This window comes from Tinamus guttatus, unplaced genomic scaffold (assembly GCF_059628265.1).
Source record: "Tinamus guttatus ecotype Peru unplaced genomic scaffold, ASM5962826v1 Tinamus_guttatus_pri_ptg000083l, whole genome shotgun sequence".
In the NCBI taxonomy this organism is placed as follows: Eukaryota; Metazoa; Chordata; class Aves; order Tinamiformes; family Tinamidae; genus Tinamus; species Tinamus guttatus.
In genome coordinates this window covers 1,777,425-1,800,125 of record NW_028288617.1, presented here as the reverse complement: position 1 = coordinate 1,800,125, position 22,701 = coordinate 1,777,425, and the positions used below count along the sequence as shown (strand labels likewise).

The following is a 22,701-nucleotide window of genomic DNA, read 5'->3' as shown; positions in this document are numbered from 1 at the left end:
GAGTCTCCACAATGGAAAGCGTAAAATGACTGAATTCATTTCCCTGGGAATTAAATTATGCTAGTCTAAATCTAGTATTGGTATTGTCATTAATTTTACTCTGCTGTTTGGGAAAGCAGCACTGTTGCCTGTGTTGGGTCCCAAGAAAGCAGTCATAGCTCTGATGTTGGCTTTTCAATTTGTGCTACAACCTGACGCTTTGCACCATCACAAAAGATTTACTGTCTCTGTACAGGACATAATCTTCGACGAACAATTTCTACATATAACTCTCTTCAGGGCTACAAATGTATGTGTTCAGTGAGTGATACTTGATCAGCCGCAAAGGTTAGCTGAAAAATACAAGTGTATCAAGTAAATCATTTATAAAATACTTGTAAAATCCATTTAGCAAGTCACTTCCTTCTTTCTTTTTTTTCTCTCTCCTGTACCAACATCCATCTTTCCTCCTCCACCTTCTGTCTCCATCTCTATGGCGCATTACGTGTTTGCCTCCTCCCGCCTCCAGGAGCAGCTTCGCCCTCTCGCCGCTCTCCTGAGGAAGACACACGTGTTTCACTGCCCTCTCTCTTGTCCTGACCGCCGCTCACCGTTTCTGAGGGGTGAGAGAGGACAGTGACCACAGTGCTTAGTTTTCCCCATTTTTGCAGCGTGGCCAGCTCTGCCCAAGCAGCGGTGGCCGGCGGGGGCTACCCACGGGTACCACAGGACAGGGCGGGTTTGTGGCACCCGCGTCCCAGCGCAGGCGGATTTTAGTTTTGCTGCTCTGGATAACAGAGCACAGACTTGGCTTGCATGTGTGGGTGTTTTCTTGGGGGGTAACCAGTGCCAAGCAGAGCGGCATCACTTTTGTACCGCTGTTGTTGCCCACGGTATCTAGATTAACGTTAACATCGGCAAGTCTAACTGCACTGCAATTATGTTTTCATCTGCTACACAGACATGAAAATGGGCCCCTGCTTCATTTTGTGCTTCGTTCGTGTTTGCAGGATAATTTTCTTTTCCCATTTTCAAGCACCCCTTCACCCCTTAGGTTTTGCAGTGTGGTTGCGTTTATCAAGGAAAGATTTTTGCTTTAAGTGAAATATAAATTATGCCTTAACTATCACGCGTATGTGAACTGTGAATTCACTTTTTAATTTTTCAGTGAGTCTTTGTTAGTGATCCATTGTCCCCAAGCAAATGTAAAACATATTAAGTACTTCTACCGATGCAAAAAGGAAACAAACTGAAGGGTATAGGAGCATGAATTAAGTCCACTAACACACACTTCTGGATTTATTAACTGAAAATTATCGAAGTATGTGACTTTGAAAGCTTGCACAGAGATTTAAGTGGAATAGATTTTTAAACCCATATTTTATTATTGATTTTAACATAATAAATAAATGTCTGGCCATTTGTTTAAAATGAAAGGCGTCAGAAAAAAACTTTGAATTTTCCACATTTCTGGTATGTGTTTATGATGGGGTTTTTTGAATAAATATTGTAATTTAATACAAACAAGTTGCTAACTGCCTGTCAACAATTCTGAGTCAGTTTCTCCTTGTATTTTATATCTATTTTATAATAGGCTTGCAGTTTAAAAGAAAATTGCAGTATGTCTTTTTGTGGGGACAAGAATGTGATCAAAGAGCTTAAATTTGTGGCCTGCTGTTGCACAAATTACTGTGCCATGTGCTTGGTAGTTTAAGAGGAGTTGCCTGTTTGGCTGCTCATCCAAATCATTATAAAATCACGTTTGCTGTGACTTACTCTGCCTCACTGGCACATGGATATGTCTTTGGCATCTGACCAACCAATTTTCTATTCCAGACTCAGTAAGCAAAAATCATTTTTCATTAGTCTCTGCAGCTCACCAGTTGTCTAACCTTGCAGATATAATAATAAAAAACTCAAAAAAACCAGTCACGGACAACTGAAACTTTCTTTAATGAGGAGCTGAATGAATCTTGAACATTTATCCTTAAAGCTATTTCCATCAGTCAATAATTATTTAAAACATACTCAATAATAACTTGTTCCATAGCAAAGAATAGAGATAATAGATCAGATCAGATTGTATCAGATGCCTGGTTCTGAAAAAGCAGGCAAGAGTTAAAAGCACCATGAATAGCATTCAGGCATCTGAAAGAAAAATATGATTTTCTCTTTGAATAAACGTATTTTTTCTTGAGGAACAATAATAAAGCCAGTAATATTGAACAGAGAAAAGTATATATCATACAGTGCTTGAAAATACAATATGCTTCTGAATTCAAGAGCTTTATTTGTGTCTGAATTTGTCTTCCTCTTCTTAATTTCTATTTCTTCATTGGCCTTGTCACTTAGAGTTAATACAATGCTCATAAAGTACTTTAGACATAAAAATCACTATGTGATTGTTACATATTATTAATAAAATCCCAGATAACTGTCTAAAACAAGATGCTTCTAAACCATTTAATAGATTCAGGTTAGCATTTAATCAGCTGAATGTATCTAATTTTATTCTACTTTTAAAAAAGCATTAAAGAAATGAATAGCTGCAGGAATGAAGGATGTATATGAACAGCTGACTATACCTTGCTACATACACAGTGCCCTAACCTCAAAGAAAATACCAGTAAAGTACAGATTATGCATAGCAGCAGCAAGGATTTTTATTGCTTTCAGTGTAAATGAAAATGAAGCTTTGACTGTAAAAGATTATGGGTAATCTGTCACATAATAAAAATATCTTTAAGGTTTGTTGTCATTTTTAGTGATCTTTCCTCCTCTTTAATGTGTAATTTTTATAGATCTTTTTTTCAGTCTTTTGGTGCAGGAGTCTCTTCTGTGCGGTTTCTGACTTCACTTCTTTTTTCCAAATTCATTTTAAAATGTATTTTTGGAGTACATGGTTTCCTTGCATTCTTGTTGTTGTTTTGTAACTAAACATAAACAACAATGTTTATTTTTATTCATAGTCTTAATTGTGCATTCAAAGTATTTAGCATTAGGTAGTGCATTTTATTGAGTTACTTGGTTTTGTTGTTCTTCGGCTTCATGCAATCTCAATAGACTGTGCAAAATGCTGCTGTAAAGCAAGCCTGTCCCAGGTATGTCCAAGTATGACAGAATCAGAATAGAGGGAGGCTCTTGGGAAAGTAGAAACAATTTTAAAACAATATTTTCCTTATACGAAGAGCAGTGTATTGGCAGCCTCAGCCTTGCCAAGCCTTTGTAGGCAGAGGTGGGCGCCGGTAGAGGCCGGGGGTTGTTGTTGAAGGCAGCAGCTCCATGGTTGATGGCTACAGGGCTGTGTCTTCCTCGTTCCGCCACCGATAGCACTTTAAGCTGAGTACAAGCTAGACATATAATCACGTTTCTGTGAAATTAGCCATTAGACATGTTGTGAAGTTTGCGCCGGCTTCTTTGCTAGCTTTATGGCATTTGCTGAAGGAGAGCTAATAAACCAATCCAGTGTAAAATCTGTGTCGTTGAAGCCAAAGCAAAGAGAGTCCCTGAGCGGGTGGGAGCTGATGGATGGCGGTGGCTCCCTGGCCCAGAGCTTTGCAGTATGCAACCACAGTGTTTTTCATCTGATACCGATGCCTTGAAAGCCTGATTTACGGTCTTATCAACCATAACCATAGCTGTTGGGCCTTAGCTACTGATTTTTTTTTTTCCCAATACTGTTTGACTAGTCAAAGAATTCTTACTGCTCTTTTTAAGCATTTTTTTTCTCTGTGGTCAGGATGTCCTCATCATAAGCGGGCTCCATGCTGCTCTTCCACTTATAATGAAGAGCAGTAGCCCAGCTTTGATGAAATCAAAACTTTGACTTCCAGTGGTGCACGAGAGGTCAGCTGCAGCGAGACTGGAGAAACTAAGTTATTAAGTAAAAGGGCTGATTGTAACTCTGCTATATGCTGCCAACAGAGAGACATAAAACCAACAGCAAAAAGAATTTCTCTCTTAAGTGAAAATTTACATTGTCTCTCTTTCAAAAAAAGGAGAAAAAAAAAACAATGCAAAAGCTTTGAGTATGTGGGTGTCAAAGTGAAGTTTACCTTCTGGAACATCCCTTTCAGCCTGTCCGTCAAATTGTTAATTGAATCTCTCTTTTGCACTCTGGTAAATGAATGGCATTGCAACCAGTTTTCAGGGTTTGGAAGGTTCAGCATTTCCCTGAGTCCTGCCAATCTCATTATTTTGTCTATTTCAACTATTAAGGTAAATATTCAAATGACTCTGTAAGTGCATCAAGATGTCTAAGCAATTGCTGAAAATTCAGTAGGGCATGAGAAAACCCCTCTTAATCTAATTCAGATTAATTTAGAGAAACATCTGGGAACTGTCCAGAAAAGCATTCAAAGTATTCTAGCTTTTTGCTTTCCCAGACCTAGCAAAATGAATTCTAAAGGCAATTGGCACATCAGAAGTATCTCAGAATATTTGGTATATTGGAGAATTGCTGTAATGCTGTAATGCCATTTAGCATTTTTCTAATGCCATTTTCTGTGACCACTTATGTAGCCGTAATAAATTTATGGCAATTCCAGTTTTTAAAATTAAGAAATATTATGACTGAGTAATCAAGGTAGATTTTATAAGCTTCTCCACAGCTCTGGTGGATGATCTGAAAATCAGTACATGAGGTCATTCCAGTGATTCAAAGTATAATTTTTCATGTCAGCATTTGATCAGAACTTCTGGAATATTATCTTTTTTACATTTTGTTCTGATATGTCAGTGTTTTAGAAAAGTCTATTTTTTCTGGAAGCCCTGGGTAAGTATGTTAGTCCAAAAGAAAAGTGTTACCAAGTTAATTGCATGGATTTAACCTACTTGAGTAGTGCATGCAGTGGGCAGCATTTGTGCACCTACCAGTTTTTGCACATATAGACAGCCGCAGAATTACACTTATCTCACTTAGAAGCCCTATCTAAAAGGGATTATTAAAATACCCACAAAAATGCTGTCTGAAAGTCATTACTGTTTGATGGAAACAACATGGCCTGACAAATACAGATGAGATATTTTGAAGCGAGAGGAGCTGCCTCTTTTAAAGTGAGAGCACCCCGTTCTGTAAATATGTTATGTTGATAGCATTGCACAGTATCTCTATAATACCATTCTTAAAGATGTCTTATAAATGTCTCTTTAAGGGTTGCTTATACTGTGCAGTATGTATTACACTTAGAGAAATAATTCTTCATCAGAGCTACTGAGGCTTTTGCAGTTAATGGTAAGAAAATCAGCACTGAAACTTTGGCCTGGAGGAGTGGCCTGAGAGACCCATATTACCACGCTTCTTGTGTCTCGGATTCTTTAAAGCTAATGTGCAGAAAGTCTAATTAGAAGAGGACAGCTGAGCAATTAATTAATAGGGGAGTAAGCTCTATACTTAACACATCCATTTTTCTCTGTGGGAGTATAGCATCCTCATGCAGCGTGAAGTCATTTATGGGATGATCGAGTGGCTGAAGCATGCTAGCAGTTTGACTTGATGAAAGTCTCATTCGATCGGATTCACATATGTGCCCATCTGGCTCTCTGTTTTTGCGCTGGGCAAAGTGAACAAATAATGGTTCTTTTGGAATAAAGGACTCCAGATCTAATAACTCTTTATCTGTTATCTACATCATCTTGAGGCTTAAATATGGGTCCTCTCAGCGACTGACTGAGACTGTCAGATCTGTATAAGCAGAAAAATGGTTGTCTAGAAAGAGCCCAATCAATATGGTGCTTCTGTGCGTTACTGACGTGCAGAATTGCACTCCACAAAGGACCCATGCAGTAACGAGGCACCTGTAGGACACAGTCAGGTCATGGGCTGCACGTAGCATTGCTGAGCAGTTAGACAGCAACGTAGCGCTGCAGTTGATGTTTCCAAACAGTCTTACCAACCTACTCTTCCACAGTGCATATATGGGTTTATTGCTTGAGTAGCACGCTTGTAACTCAGTTACAAAGATTATAAGCATATAGTTGAGAATATAAGCAACTTTGGGTGCTTTGGGAGGGGAATATCATTTTGGCTGGATGGGAATGCAAGTCTTAATGAATTACTGAAATCCAAAAACCTCCTAGGGCACGTCTGTCCGCAATGCTGATGAAGGAGGAAGCAGAGTGAATTTGGGAATTTGGTGCATGTGCAAGTGTGACAGATGGGCTGCCTACTTGTTCTCAAAGCCTTTATGACAGGGGCATCTGGAATGGCACCTCCTGTGTGTACCCCTGCAAAAATGCCAGGGACCTGATCTGAAGGGCCCTCTTCTATCAGATGAAGAGGCTGTAGTTCAGCCTGCATACACGCTCACTTGCTGGCCCCTTAGTGAGACTGCCAACGAGGGCTCCAATTAGTGCCAGTTGCAGACTGTGACAATTTTAAAGACTGACTTTCACACCATGCCAGACCTTTAAAAGAAAGAACATTTATATAAAACACAGTTTGCTTTGACAGTAATTTTCTGTATGCTATTGTTGAAGTTATTTATGTTAAGAGACAGAAGATCTTTTCTCTCGGCTGTATTTCTGCTTCTGTTTGATCCTGCAGAGCAGCAATAATCCTGCACTTGCATCTTTCTATTTTATGTGGCAGCGATCATTTTCAGTATCCATTATTTGTACAGTTTTAGGGCTCGGACTTTTCAACAGGAATTCCATAAAAATTCCAAGATTCTTGTGCAGACTGCCTCTGGCATGGAAAACCTTCTCATCTTTAATGATAGACTTAAATTTTAAGAACTTTATGGAGCAGCAGAACTGCTCAAATTAATCTGTGGGGTTCAGGAGTTCACAAGTTTAAGTTGTTTGGATGTCACAAGTATTTCACTGCATTGACAGTGAGGCTAAGGTCAGGTACTACCACTAATAGTAAGTGGAAGCTTTCCAAACCATGAGTGTTGTCCCTCTGCCTTTGCAAAATCAAGGAGTACATCATAGCCTTTCCATCACCAAAAATAAAAGCTGAAGCCCATACTCTCTCACCCCAGGAAAAGTCAGCCCCTAACGTGATCCTCACATCCTTTTCCAGTGTTGCTCCTGGGGTGTCCACAAACAAAGCAAGACCTTGGCCTCACATCCCATCTCCTCTAACCAGGCAATGTTACCCTTTCTCCCCGAACTAGGACCCCATATCTCCCCCCTTAAAGATAGATTTTATCAGTCTCTGTCTGCTTATCTTTCCTGTTTTGCTCCTGTGTCTGTGTCCTGGGATGGAGATGGAGATGCAATGCCATTCTCAAGCACCCAACCAGGGAACGCGTGGCGCAATGGCAGGATCGCCCATCTCTGCCTGTCCGCAGCATCTTCCAAGAGACCCACAGGAACTCACTACAACCAGCTGCACAAGCACACATGGAAGTACCACTACCCTCTGAGGCAGTCCCTGCATCCTACATGGGCAATATTTTGTTTATTTTTCTGTATTTTCCTAGAGTTTTCTGGGAAATATCATCATCTTAAGGTCAGAAAGATGAGATTCTCCACCTGCTACTAAAATAAACAGAGCTTATCTGCAGGTGCTTGGAATTCAGACACCAGAAGCAATCTGCCCTCACTAACATGGCTTTCAGCCTAGTTTTATCTTTGAATTAGCCTTTGAATTATAGTAACATTTCCTGTAGTTTGTGTGTTCCAGTGTATCCTTTGGAAAAGGTGTGTTTGCTTTTTTTTCCTCTGTGGTTTTTGTTGGAGAAATCCTCCTATGCAGAGAAGTTGAGCTTCTTAGGCATCCTTTACACAACCTGAGATCTTTTCAAGGTATCAGAGAAGACCTGAGCTCTTATATTGAGCTCTCATCACTAAATCTGCACTTATGCAGATTCAGAACTAGTGAGCGTGGTTGTTTAGCTTATGCGTATGCAGTGACAGAAATGGCCTCAGGGAAAGGCATAGTGTTCCCGAGAAGTCCCTCTCTACCTGCTGTCTCTGCACGGCTGCCATGTGAATCCGGAGTTTGTTCACCAACTTGTGAGGGTTCTCCCTCCTCTCAGGGGCGCAGGGGAGCTCGCATCGCTGCAAGGCCTGCAGACAGGGGCTGCACGCTATCAGAAGAGTGGGCCTTGCGAATTAAGACAGGTCTGCTGCATCCCAGCAAGGTCGATTCAGCCCTGGAAATTCAGGCAGGTCTCTGGGGCCAACTCTTCTTCCCCAAGGATCCATTGCACGTGACAGAAGTCTAGAGAAGTGAAATTCATAGCTCCCTTAGGTGAAGAGAGCTCCTGTAGAAGAGTGCAAGTTTTATGTAAAAATGCCTATACAACTCAAATCAAAACGATCCTTTTGAAATCATTCTTAATGTTCTACAATAGAGTGACTTTAGTTTTCTCATGCAAGCTCTTTGTTCATTATTACTACCTTAATTTCCATAATAATGAAACACATTCAAATTCTGAATGATTTTTCTGAGCCTGCATGCTAGAATTTGAAGATGAGTTCTACTTTGATTTGCCTTGAATGTGGTATTTGAGCTAACCTATTACATTTTTCAGTTAGTTTTTGTCCAAGTTCCATTTCTTTATTTCAAAAATGTAGTCTGAATTATGCCTTAAATCATAGTATCTAACCCTATAATTATGAAATTCAGGCCCTTATTATTTATAGGATGACTCAAAATGCAAAAGATGTTCCTGAAATAGCAGGGGACAAAGCATACTATTTCAAAACAAGAGCTTCAGAATTTGATGTCCAGTGTCAATGAAAAGGAGAAAAGTTAAAAGATTTACCTTGGCTGTATTCCCTGTGAAAGATACTATTTATTATACATCAGTTTCTAATTATTTATGGAACCTAGGTCTTCTGTGTAAAATCTGTTACTCTTTTCATCTTCACTGGGAGAGATACTTAATATGCTTCCTTGTTAAAGGCTTATTAATATACTGTAACTAATAATTTTCCTTTCTCAGGTTTTGTGAGTGAATGCAGATACTCTATATCCTTCCCCTTCCTCATTTATTTTATTTGCAGTAGGACACATAAGGAGAGTCTCCTCGTCCCGTTGTTTGGGGTACTGGAGGTTCCCCTACTCTTCCCACATGGTCCTCCACTGCCCCCACATCCCTGTGCCCACTTCCAGCTGAAATGGAAAGAGAGACAGCAACTTCCAGCTGCAAGTGCACGAAGTCAGTGGCCACGGTTGTAGCAGAATGTTAACGCCTCATGTAGTCCGAGACGCATAATACTTAGTAATACAACTTTAACCTTTATAATGTTCTGTAATTTGATTCTCAAACCATCTATATTCTCTCCTTGTTACAGCCTAAGTGGCTGTTAGGCAAAGGGAGAATGGACCAATATAATCACAGTGCAAGGTGCTGGAAAGGACAAATACATGAATCACCGAAATTCCCATTGCACTTTTGAGATTTTAGTTCATTCTCATCATTTAACTCTAATGCCAGGAAATGAAAGAAATGTAGTGATACTTTATTTTGTTGTCACTGTTAGCTGAGTGCCTGAAAAGTCTACAAGCATTGTCAAAACTTATAATTGTGTATATTTGATCCTGAGTGAGATTTAGCTTCTAAAAGGAAGTGTAGACAGTAGTTCAAATTTGAAAGAAAAATGATTAGATTGTGGTTAAAGGAGTGTGAAAGATAATTAAATGTCTGCAAACTAGACATATGTATATTGAGTTATTTTAACTTTAGTTATATTCCTGCAAAAGGAAAAGAGATTTCAGTGATTGTTGCTTTGGCCGTTGCCATCTTCCTGAAGCTTTTTAAAAGAATGTAGCTCACATTTAAGTGTGGTGATGTGTCTAGCTTACATAAGCTGATATCACACGTGGACATACATCAATAGACATATATTTAAGCTACAAAATTTACAGATCATAGTACATTCCCAGTGACTTCCTTATTTTTCCATTACTGTGATAGATATAGTCTATGATACAATTGGCAGTCTCCAGTGCTGTGCGAGGGGTGTCTTTTAAATAAATATTGTTTTGTAACAGTACTAGAAGCAGAAAGTGATGTGCTGTGGTATGGAGTTTTGTGGACATGAGCTAAGTTTTAACATGAGTAGTAAAGTCATGAGTGATTATCACAGATCAAACAGCTTCTGTTTGAATTTTTATTTCTCTTGTAACTGTACTGTGTTTTTGTATGTAGTGTGGGATTTAGAGAAAATATTTACTGTAATGAGGGAACTATAAATTGTTCTTGATACCTGCTTTGTAAATGTGTAGCATGCATGAATCCAAATATGGCATTATTGTAGCCTCAGATGTTGAATGAATAGTCTAGGGTCTAAGGGTTTCCAGTGCAAGTAATTACCTTGCAAGGAAGTCTCATCCTCAAAATATCTCTTAAAACTAGTGACCTTTTTAATTTGGAAAAGCTTTTGTTAGTGCAGGATAAACCTTGCTTATACTGACACTTGCACAGATCTGAAAATAGAGAAGAGATGAAAAACTTTTCCATGAGAAGTTGGTTTTCCTTTTTTAAAGGCAACCCTATAAGGTAGCTGCACAACAGAAGACGGTGATCATTGTAAAATTAGAGAAAGCCCATGAAGACCATAAATCAGCAGGCTTAAAGTAATTGTAGAGATCAGCTGAAGTACTTGTCTCCAGGCTGCAGTTTATGCCATAGCTAACAGTTTTGCAACCTTTTCTGTCTACTCCTATACCTAGATAGTATGGCAATGGCAGTTGGATATAGCATAGATATGGCTGTGAGATTCTTGAGATAACTTACATTCTTTATTTAGTATTTTCCGATTCCTGAAAGTACAGTAGGTAGAAGAGAAAGAAATACAGTGAATCTAATTATTAGTCAAAACTAATAACTCAAGAGTGGAGATTTCTTTTTAAAGCTATAAACAATAAAGTCTTCAAGAATAAAAATGACAAATTTTATGAAATAATAAATACATCAGTGGAGATTTCCAGAAATGTCTGCTATAATTGAAAGATCTTAAAAAAGAACTCTAGATTTTTCCAAAAATCAAGATTGTGAATAGAGGTGTAAGTATCATTTCATGATTGAATAAATCACTTATACTTTTGGAGTATAAGTTTGGAAAATGGTTTCTTAAATGAAAAAGCAAGTGTTGGAAGCTTTCTACAGTATTTAGAATGATACATAATGGGGATACAATTATACTGCATTTTGGAAAAATATTTCATTTTCATCGTGTGTAGCTCCTCATTTATTTTTAAGCTTTGTAATCTGACTTTATTTCTGTTCTTCTAAGCACAAATGAAAATCAAAGCCTTTAATCCCTGCTTTTGAAAAGTGTACCTACTCTCTTTTAGTGTAATGGTACAAATATTTTATCTAATAAGAAACAGGTAAAAAATGAAGTTCTACAAATTTTACTGCAAGTAGGGGATATTTGGCTAAAGGCAGACATAGAATGTGTTAGCCTAGTTGACAGGGAGATGACAAGTATGGGCTGATATTCCGGATCAATTTTCTTATGAATCTGTCAGTCTCTCTTCTAGTTTCTTTGCTTGTTGACTTTTAAATGGCACTCAGTGATGTGAATATGCTATATAAGATGATATAAGGCCAATACAGTGTGATTTATTTTAGTTTGTGCTGCTGAACAGTTCAGGCATACTGAATCAGTTGCACTTCAGTTAACCAAGCAATATATCAAATAAACAAGCAATTAATTGTGTTTGAAATTAGTAAAACCAACAGAAAATCAACGCCATCTCAACAAAATGGCGACTGACATTTTCTTAGCTAATATTGCCCTAGTCTGTGATTGTTATTTTCCTCCTTCTTCCACTTTGCTCTAACTCTTTCTCAGTTGTCTGCCCACACCAACTACCTATCAATAATGGAAAATCTGCATTTATTTGTCATTTAAGTTGCTTAGCCTCTTGATCTTATTAGTTTTCACATTGGTTTATTTTCTTTGTCCTGTAAACCAATTTGTTTAGAGCTGCTTATGTGTTCTGTTTTCAATAGTTTCCTAAAAAGCTATACAACTTTAAATCCAGACTTTTCTTTAGCAATATCATAAAAAAACACTAAAATTTCTAACTAACTGGACTATTCCTCAAATATTAAGCTTTCTCCACCCACTAAAAAAAAAAAAAGATGGAAAAGAGCTAGGATCCTGCAAGCCGAATTTTGTCCTAATTTTTGCTTTGAAAATACTGCTGTCTTCAGATAAATTTACCCTTACCTTTACAAACTAGATGATATAAAAATGTGTATTCATTAAGTAGACAACAGAAATATGTAGCTTACAAATGTTGAACCCATAGAATTAATCAGATGTTATTCCATTCTCATTGGAGAAAACCAGCATTGCAGTACGTGAGCCTCTCTGACAAAGCAAGTATTTCTGCAGAAACTGTTGAGTTAGATCAATTCACTTTTTTATGTTGGAAAAAATGCTATTTTTAATATTCATTGTTATTTTGCCATATTATTAATCTCTGTAATTTTCTGCTATGTGATTGTAATAAACATTTTGTCATGGGACTGCACTTTTCTTCTTTAAAAAGAAAAGCTGGTTATCTCTACCGTGTAAAACTATGAATATTTACTCTGTTTTACTCTGCTTTTTCACAGAAGCTGCAAAGAATCAATCCTCCTTACTGTTGTTCAACCCTACCCTGTAAGTATCTGTGTCGTTCTCGAAATTGCTTTCCTAGCCACATAGCAGCCTATGTGCTGTCTGCATCTCTACCTTATCTGTGCAATAAAGGAAAAAAAATGAGATAAAAGACGTGTTTTTAAAGGCGATATTTAAGACAGTGTGTTACCGCGTCCTGCACTCAATGTAATAATTTAAGGTAAATGATAATGGTGTGTTTTAACTCCCCCCGCTAGAAGCATATGGGCATCTCACCCAGTGCAGCCCCCCTGGGTTCGAGGCCTGGTCTGTCGCAGGGCCTGGATTTGCCGGGGTCCACCTTGCTGCTGCTACAGGGTTGCACTTCATACACTAGACAGGCTTCCTTCCTGTAGATGCCAGGTGAAAAAAGGGCTTGTGCTTTAGTGCAGGTGGGTTTGGCTCAGTGGTTGCTTGCTGAATTAAAAGGAGGCCGTGAAGTGTAGTACTGGATGCCTTTGAGCTGTTGTGGCCTGTTATTGCTGTGCTGCTGGTGGGAGAGCAAGCTGGTCTATAATGAACATACGAGAAGTTGTAAACCTAAATGAACTGTGCACAACATGTCCAGTGGGAGACATTTCCTGTGCAGGCACCGTCTTCCTCCAGCAGTTACTCTGGAGAAGAAGATAAGTTATGAGCTGATATCTTCACAGTTTGCTTGGATCCAGCCCTTATTTGAGCCCTCACAAGGCAGAAACTGCTTTTCTCCTTACATAGCACCAAAAGCTATTCAGTAAATAAACTATTCCTAGATGCCACTGAGCTAGAAACGGTACTGTGCTTCCCGTGAAGAATAGTATAGGCTACATGCCTTGTTTATCCATGAAATTGGGTTGCCCCCCTCTAGCATGCGTGTTGCAGCCTACGTGCCCACTGCTACCTCAGCAGACAGAGCACCCATGTCCTGGGGATGAAGGGAGTTTTAACTCACTTGTGAAGATTGTCTCCCTGAGCATGTCCTCAGAGCAGCCAGAAGATGTGATAGCTGTATGGATATCAGTACTAACTTTAATCACCTATTTTCATCCCCAAAGTAGGGATACTTACGTGGAAGGAATTTAATGGCTGAGTCTGAACTGTTACAACTTGCAACTTTCAGATTTTTCCACTCACATTATGTTTCCACCCACTGTCTAGGCCAGGGCTATGTCAAATTATAGCTTCCCTTTCTTATCACTTTCATGCCTGGATTCTCTTGCAGTGGAAGCAAAAGTATGTGTAGGATTGAGAAGAAGTAGGGAAGCTGTCAGTGTGTGAACCCAAATTTGGGCCCTGAGTTCGTGTGAACCCCAGCCTGTGAAGTCTGAGGAGACTCTGAGTTATTCTTCAACACTGGGCTTGTGTTGGACTGTGCTGATTAGGTGGCATCCATCTCAGATGTGCCATCCTGTGCATTACCCAGCGTAGCCAGCCCTGCCATCCTCCTCTATTCAGTGAGAAGCAGGTGTCCTTCTGAGTGCTCTTGGTCCCTTGGCAAATGCATTTTGTTTCAATTTTGAACAATGCTTATGTTCTCAAAAGGTATGACACTTACATGTTTCCTTTTTCCTATAGTTTTGCCTCCTTCCTTTTCTCTTTAATCATTCTGCTCCTAAAACTGGAAAGATGAAATATAAACCAGACAAAGGAAAGCTAAGAACTTTTAAATAAAGACTGAACCCTCTTTTCTCTTCCTGGGAGAAATACATCATTAGAAACATTTCAGCTATCTCTCTTCCTGATGGTGAACCTTTTTGTTTCTATGACTGCATGAAAAATACCTGCCAAGATACATGACAGAGTGCTGTTTCTTAATTGTTTTTATTTACACTATTTAGAGATTGTATTGTTTTCATGCTTTCAAACAGCCATTCTTTAGGATTGCAGGTGGAAGCAAAAATAATCCAGATTTATGGTACTCTGGAATTCACACAGTACTTTCTGAAAGCTTTTGCACATAATTTTTGCATAAGTGCATTTATTTTTGTTTAATGGTTAAACTCATTAAAATTTCATGTTAATTATTAAGCACACCAAAGCATTATGCTTTCCATCAATCCAATAAATCTCTGCTGGGTTAATATCACCACTGCTATTAGTATTACTATTAGTATTTGCTATTAGTAAATAAGAAAGTCACTGAACAGCTAAAGCACTTGAAGAGGTTTAAAATTTTGTTTCTAGAATTATGGCATTTGCTTATCATTTCTGGACATTTTATTCTATAAATGGACTATCATTCAGATTGGTGCCTTATTAAGTTCTTAGCATTACTCAAATCAAGTAATGTGCCTGTTTTGTTATCTGTTCAGATTTAATATTTAGCAATCATATGATACGTCGCTTTCATGATGAATCTTTTGAGGTCCTTGGATATAATCCGGACCCAGTTGAGCTCTGTGGCAATTTTGTTGCTCATAAGTTTTGTGATGGAAAAAGGATAAGTTTTTTTTTTTAATTTCGTGACCATTTTAAAAGAGATGTCATAATGCAATTAACATGTCTGAGAAACAAAATTTACAAACAAACTCCAGTAAATAGTAGTCATTTATGAATTGTAATGATTGTGGCAAAAGCAGACTTTATTGACAATCTCTTGCTATTTTTCATTCTGCTTGACCTTCTGCAGTATCAAGGCTTAGTGGTAAAAAAGCATATAAAAAAGAAGCAGGTTTGTTCCAAACACTTAGAAACCTGAGATTAAAAATAATATCAATTTGTACTTTTAGAAATCATTTTGAAGCCTCATATGAGTCTTTTGAACAAGGTGTTTTTGACTGCTTGAAGTTAAGAAGTCAGTGCAGAATGATGATTTTTTTCTCTGAGTATGTACATAAACAGCATTTTTTCACAATCATATTTAACACCTTTGCCCTAATGTAACTTGCATAAGCTTTTAGAATGCTTAATTCCATACATGTCTTTCGTTGCACACACAGCGTGATTATGATGTGCTTACTAACAAACAGAGTATGCTGCCTCCTGGAAGTGCAGGCTGGTACGTGGCCACTTTCCAACCACCCTTTTGCTGTTTGGACAGGACTCCTCTCATATAAGAACTATGTTGAACAGCTTTTCTCCCTAGCAGTGTTCACTATAAATCCAAATCCAAGTGGGCGCTGCTGAATCGGTCCTGTCTTTCAGGAGGCTGCATTGTTTTTTCTAGAGTGCACTTGTACAAATCACACAACCAGTTCATCAGGAAAAAATATGTGAAAAATCTTCATAAAACTTCATGTTAATTGTTTCAGCAAAGTGTCACAGCCTCTCCACCCTTCACCCTGTGTTCCTTTTTCTCAGTCTAGTTCTCTTTTCTTCTCTTTACCCACCATATTTGCTGTTTTTGCCTCTTTGTTTATTTTCTCATGCCTCGGGTGCATTATTGTTCATACATTCCTTCCTTTTCGGTGCCTGGGTTTGTCTGGGCTGAAGGTTCCTTCATTCCAAGAGGTCCTCCTCCTCCTCCTTGCAGAATTTACTCAGAAGGACTTCAAGTAAAACAGCAAGGCTGTCTTTTTATGTACTTCTCTGCACTTAAGAGACATCACGTATGTATGAGAAGTGGTGAATGTAAAGGAGTAATCCATAAATATAAAGAGTTGGAGCTTGGTGAGGAGGCCTCTCATCAAGCCTCCACATGATATTGTGAAGAACTTACATGTTTTATAAATGTAGAGGTAAATGTCTAGACTCATCTAGTTAGGAGACAAGGTGAGATGTGCATATATTCCACAAAGTCTGAAATAGATCCGAGGTTTCACTCACGACATGTGGGACAGTCGCAATAAACTTGTAATTTAGAGTAAATGGAACTGATAGAATTTTTGCAGTTCCTGGATTCAAATAAGTTTTGGCGATTACCTACCTTGAAGAGATGTGTTGAGTGTGCGTGTAACTAATGATTTGACTGTGATTACCCTCTGGCGATAACAAAATATAATCATCTCTGGTAGATCACATTGTTTAGGAAAAAAAAATATCTGAATGATCAAAAATCTGATCATTACTTCAGGAATTAAACTTGTGCCAATAATGTAACAAAGGAACACTCCTGATGGTGATCTGTCAGTGCCTGTGGTGATAACAAATTACTGCATGGTAAAATTTCTCAACGTTATTACTTCCTTGTCTCTACCTACTCTTCTGCAATGCTCCTGTGAGTGAGCCTAGTTGTTTCATCCTTGCTCACAGCCATGAATGACAATATTTAGTTTGCCTTTGGGCATTATGTACTGTTCCACTTAATAAATTTAATTCTTCCTCTTCATGTTTTATTTGCTTGCTAAATTTTGCCTCACATAACTGCCTTTAGAGATGGCCCAAAAAAATCAACGTATTTCTGCAGTTATACCATTTTTTCCTTATTTTGTAACAAACACAGTATTTCGTAGATAGCTAATGTCAAGTGACAAGCTTAAAATTGACTGTATGTATAAAATCTGTGGCTACTTAAAGTACCTTACTTTAGTCTGATTTGACACTAATTTTCAGAATGCAGGATTTCCTTTTACCTTTATGACTGTCCCATACTGCTACCTTGTTTTATTTCCTTGTGGCAGCTCAGTACTATGCTTTCCTCCTCTAAGCTGCTAAATCCTTCTTTTTCTTGAGCATAAGGAATGATTTTGCTGTTGCAACAGCTCTACCAGTGAGCTCAGAGGGCCTTTTGCAGCAAGGTAAACACCATTTCACTTGGAATTGCCTCAAATTGCTGCTGACCTGCAAAAGTGGGCAAAATACTGAATATACTATTATTCAATGTAAAAACAGTTTCCCTCAACATAAAGAGTATAATTTCAAACTGATATTTGGAAATGATCTGCTGTCATGCTGCTGTCAAAAGTTCTGATTTTGAGATGAGAAAAAAAAAAGAGAAAAATACTGTTTTTCAGAAAGTCTTCTCTTGTTACAAGCAATTTCTCATGCTTTGATCCTCCTGATGGGATGCCCATAGATTATGATCGCAGTAGAGTTCAAAGAAGGGTTTCGGTTTTCACAGTCATTTTCTCCAGGAAAATCTCTGTGCAACCCTTAATCTCTCTTGTTAGCACTTTTTCTAAGTAGTACTGAAACAATCAGCTGAAGATTTCCTTAGTCCTGGGCAAACAGTAAAAAATATTCAAATTCCTGATAAACTTGATTTTTTTAGAAGAATATACGGCATAAGTCACATATTGCGAAGTTTGTATTTCTGGAGTATTTTGATTTGTTATAAAAATGTGTTCCCTCATTTTATCTGTGACTGTGCAAATACTTTATCTGCAGAGATAAAGTTACTATGTTACTTTAAACACTTCCCATTTAAGGTCATCAGCTGAGAATAATGGCTTCAATTTGCCTAAAAGGTGGCATATCAGAAACAAATGAATCTGCAGCTTGGAGAATCATTTATTGCCAGCACACTTTGTCTAGAAATGATAAGGGATTCAAATATAATAGAGCAGCAGATGATTGTGCTGATGTTTTGTTAGACAGACAAGTAAGTTTTGATAAACAAAAATAAATGCACTGCTTAGGATTTTTTCCCCTCTCTGGAAACAGTTCCTTTCTCAAAGAGAAAATGTCAAATGCCAAGCTAATGCAGACATAGAAACGATAGAGATTGTGTAATTCAATGTAAAAGCTGTGATATCGTTCAAACCTTTAACTGGCAGAGATTCTGGTCCCCAAAACACTTGGCATAGCTTTCCTCATTTTTGTTTTGTCCATTTTTTTTAGAAAAAAAATACTGTTAGGTATACCAAGAGTATCTTGTAAGATGTGTGTCTCCTATCCACTTTGCCTTGTGCAGACAGGCAGTAGTAGAAGTGAGGAGTTGGGGAAGGTGCACATTTTATCACAGAGGAGGTAGGGAAGCTGCACATTTTATTCCTCTTGCCATGTGATAATGTTAAACCTCGTTGCCCAAGTAGGTTCCAGGGGCCTCATGTATGCTTAAGCTTTTCAGTTGTGTTGGGCTCCCATATCACATTTCTGAGGTAATTTAAGTGTTTATTCCCCCACACATGCACTGACTTTTGAGATTCTAGAGAGCAAATAAAGCCATATAGTGGTCTGACAAAATTATCTTATGGGAAAAACATTACCAGAATCCAGAAGAAAATTTGGCAGTCTGCCTCTAAAGAGAGGACAGGCTAGTGACTTATCTGTGACAAGATCAAACGGCCATAAGAAGCCCCTTTTAGCAAGAAGAGTACCTGAAAGATGCTCCTCTTTTTCTCCTGCTTTGCAAGTGAGAGCCAGCCTGTTCCTGTAGTTGTGCCGTCCCACAGCAGCAGGAATAGAGAGGTTGCAGTGCTACCATTCAGAGGGAACTGGAAAGGTTTGAGAGTTGGGCAGAGAGGAACCTCCTGAGGTTCAACAAGGACAACTGCAGGGTCCTGCACCTGGGGAGAAATAACACCACACACTAGTACAGATTAGGGGTTGACCTGCTGGAAAGCAGCACTGCAGAGAGGGATTTGGGAGTCCTGGTTGACAACAAGTTAACCATGAGGCAGCAATGTGCCCTTGTGGCCAAGAAGGCCAATGGAATCCTGGCCTGCATGAGGAGGAGCATTGCCAGCAGGTCGAGAGAGGGGATCCTGCCCCTCTGCTCATCTCTGGTGAGGCCGCACCTGGAGTATTGGGTGCAGTTCTGGGCTCCCCAGTACAAGAAGGACATTGAGCATCTAGAGAGGGTCCAGCGGAGAGCCACGAAGATGATTATGGGACTGGAGATTTTGCCATATGAGTAAAGACTGAGCGAGCTGGGCCTGTTTAGCCTAGAGAAGAGGACTGAGAGGAAATCTGATTAATACGTATAAATACCTGAGGGGAGAGTGTAAAGAAGATGAGTCCAAACTTTTCTCAGTGGTGGCCAGTGACAGGACAAGGGATAATAGGTAGAAACCAAACACAGGAAGTCCTATCTCCATGTGAGGAAGAACTTCTTTCCTGTGAGGATATCAGAGCCCTGGAACAGGCTGCCCAGAGAGGTTGTGGAGTCTCCTTCTCTGGAGATCTGCCAAACCCGCCTGGATGGCACCCTGTGCCACGTGCTCTAGGTGTCCCTGCTGGAGCAGGGGGGGTTGGACTAGATGATCTCTAGAGGTCCCTTCCAACCTCAGCCTTTCTGGGATTCTGTGATTACTTGGATGCAGTCAATTATTTGGACACCAGATAGAATATGCTCCTTACATGCTGCAGGAAGGGCATATGCCAGCGATCTTAATGACCATTGTTACCACAAGCTCTCTCTTTCTAAGTATTCCTCCCCACAGTACTGTATGTAAGCATGCTGCATTACCGTTTCCATGTTGTATCTTCTTGCAGAAGAAGAAATTTTGTTTTCAAATTTTGTGTTTTTTTTTTCTGCCACTCTTTCTGATCTCTTGGGCCCCTTCTGTGTTTTTCATCACTAGTTTTGGACCCTCTTCTTGGTTTGGTCCCATGTTTGAGTTTTCTTTCATACAGCTATTAGAGAAAAGATAAGTAAGAATGAACTGTAAAATTGAGGAAGCATTCACTATTATTTCTTGATTCTGTTTTGACCTCCAGAAATTATCGGATGACTCTAATACTTCCTGGAGGGTGACACCTTCCATTCCTTATTTATTGGTTTATATTGAGCCGCTTGTAATAGTTACCACATTTTCCATGTAATGACAGGTCAGTGGCATACAAAAATGAACTAGATTTCATCCTGCCAGTTTCTTAAAGCTAGACTTCTCCATCACAGAAAAATAGCTTTTTACAGTCTCCGCAAGATCAAGGACTGCAGGAGCACATATGGCCTGGACTTCTTTTTCACTCCTGCAGATTGTTAATCATGTCCAAATTTTAGTGATGGCGACAAGATTTGCGGTGTTTACAAGCATCATTGTGCTGCATTGATAATAGGAGGTTGTTGCAGGATCATCATCGATGCCTGCACCGATTTCTCACAGATGAGCAAACCAATATGAGTTGTTACATTCAGTACTCAAAACAACTGAGGCTGTTCCTGAGTTAGGATAAGATTCTGAAAATCCTAATTCACATTTTACTGAAATAAATGGACGAAAACTCTTCCCAAAGGAGCCCGTTGGTTTTCAGTGAAGCCAGAATTTCTTCCATTACCCATCCATCTTGTTTATAGAGTCAGGTGATGCCAAGAGCTCCATGCTTGTAAATGACCTGAGAATAAAACCACCTTGCTTCTGCTACTTAAAATGGAAATCGTTTTGACTGTATATGTTTGATTTGTTACTTAAAATAGATTCAGTATTCCAGTTGTCAGTTGAACTCCCCATGTGGTGAGTTTTTCTTCTGAGCACATGGATCAGTCCAATGAATAACACAGTAGATAGATAAGTAAGTCAGTTGCATCCCAGAAGAAAATCAAGAATACTTCTCGTTGTATAATCCTCCTAATCCTACAAGTGTCTGATCAGTTGTCACCAAATCTTCCACAAGATTTATGTAGAGAATGGAGGACAAACCTTCTAGCTTATATGGTCCTTTTGGTGATTGTAACCTGGGCTTGGAAGTAAACAGATATAATGAGACACCACTGTATTTGGAGAACTCTCAGACACGTTTTTTTTTTTTTTTTTCCAAAAACTGTGTGTATATGTCTGTAGTGGACCATGAGCCATGCCAAAATTGTCCATTTGCAGTTTGGTCACTGACTGGTCATTGACCGATGTTCATTCATACAAGCAAGTATGGTTGACAGCAGTCACTGAGAAAGCACGATAAGGAATTTGTATGTATACTGAGAACCTTTCTCACAGCTCCAGTCTGACTGTGGCATAAGTTTCAGCATGTGTTGTATGCATCAGTAGTTACCTGTATGTATATGTTTGTGGATACATATTATCTCAAGAAGCATTATGATTTGGCAGTATTTCCATGTTTCTCATTGAACAGTATGCAGAGTATTGCTGAATATGTGTAGTACCCAAAGTGTGAGAAACAGGGTAAGTAACTGAAAAAGGAAAGATATGTTTTAACTTGAAATTATATGATATATCCTGTCATCATTTCTTCTTCCAGTCTCCTAAATCAGCATTTATTAGTGCTGCAAAAAAGGCAAGATTGAAGTCCAATCCTGTCAAAGTGCGGTTCTCAGAAGAAGTAATTATCAATGGCCAGGTATCGGTGAGTATTCAATTTTTTAACCTCAGGAAGGACTGAGAATTTCATCTAAAGGTATGCCTCAAGTCTGAAATGTAAGGAAAATACATGATAGGAATAATGATGATAAGTTTCTGAAAATCAGAAAAGGGTATTTCCAAAGTTCCAGAAAGGCCCATTTTAAAATCTGCAAATTGGATACCAAAGACTGTAAAAAAAAATGGCCCTTTAAAAAAAAAAAGAAGTTAAAATGCTGGTGAATATGCATTTTGTGGAGACAGCACACATCATCTTTATAATCTGTTGCTTATTTCTTCAGAGTATTTTTGTAAAAGGAAAATCCATCAACTCAAGAGAAGTAGCACATGAAGAAAACAGATTAAGACTACCTTACAAACCTCTTTTAAAATTTGGATTATTTACTTGAACTTGTTCTTTTCAGCCCTCAGGAAAAGTCATCTTTGTTTTGAGAGTCGCTCAACTCCTCCTTAAACATGAACTTGTTTTATGAGCTTGTTTTCATAATTTGCCAGAACATTGTTCTGCACTGATGCCTTTGTTCAATTCTTTCAAACATAAAGTGATACTGTGTTTTTTTCAACAGCAGATTTTGCTTTTTATTTGAAGAAGCAAACCCTTATTTGTTTGCCTTCCTTTATGGAGTTTATTGTCCTGTCTTTTTGTTTTCTGAATTGTCACAAATAATAGCAATATCATTCTTAAATTTTACCAGATTTGATATCGCTCATTAAGAAAAAATGTATAACATCTTGATTTTAATTTTTACTAATTCTTAGTAAAAGAATTCTAATCTTAGATTCTAATTCCTAGATTCTGATGTTCCAGTTACATAGATTAAAGGCACTAGATAGCTCTCTGCATTGCAGAGGCAAAGCAGTCTGTTTTGTTTTTTTTTATTGAAAATGTTTCAACTTTAGGGGTAGAGCTTACTGACAGAAGGACAGTATTTAAGTAAAGAAAATATTCCAAATTGGCAATGAAATGTATATGACCCCACATTTATTCCAAAAAAAGACAGGTGGTAGATGGAGCTGTAGTGAGTATGGCAAG

General features: G+C 38.5%; 1 protein-coding gene across 2 annotated transcripts in view; it reads left to right on the top strand.

Moving 5' to 3' along the window:
- FRMPD4 (FERM and PDZ domain containing 4) overlaps positions 1-22,701 on the top strand; it is a 292,161-nt gene that overhangs the window by 247,137 nt on the left and 22,323 nt on the right. For both annotated transcript variants that reach the window (XM_088520224.1, XM_088520223.1), the window contains exons 5-6: positions 12,510-12,555; positions 21,550-21,654. In XM_088520224.1, the coding sequence (XP_088376350.1) occupies positions 12,510-12,555; positions 21,550-21,654 (151 nt within the window). The remainder of the gene's footprint in view (positions 1-12,509; positions 12,556-21,549; positions 21,655-22,701) is intronic.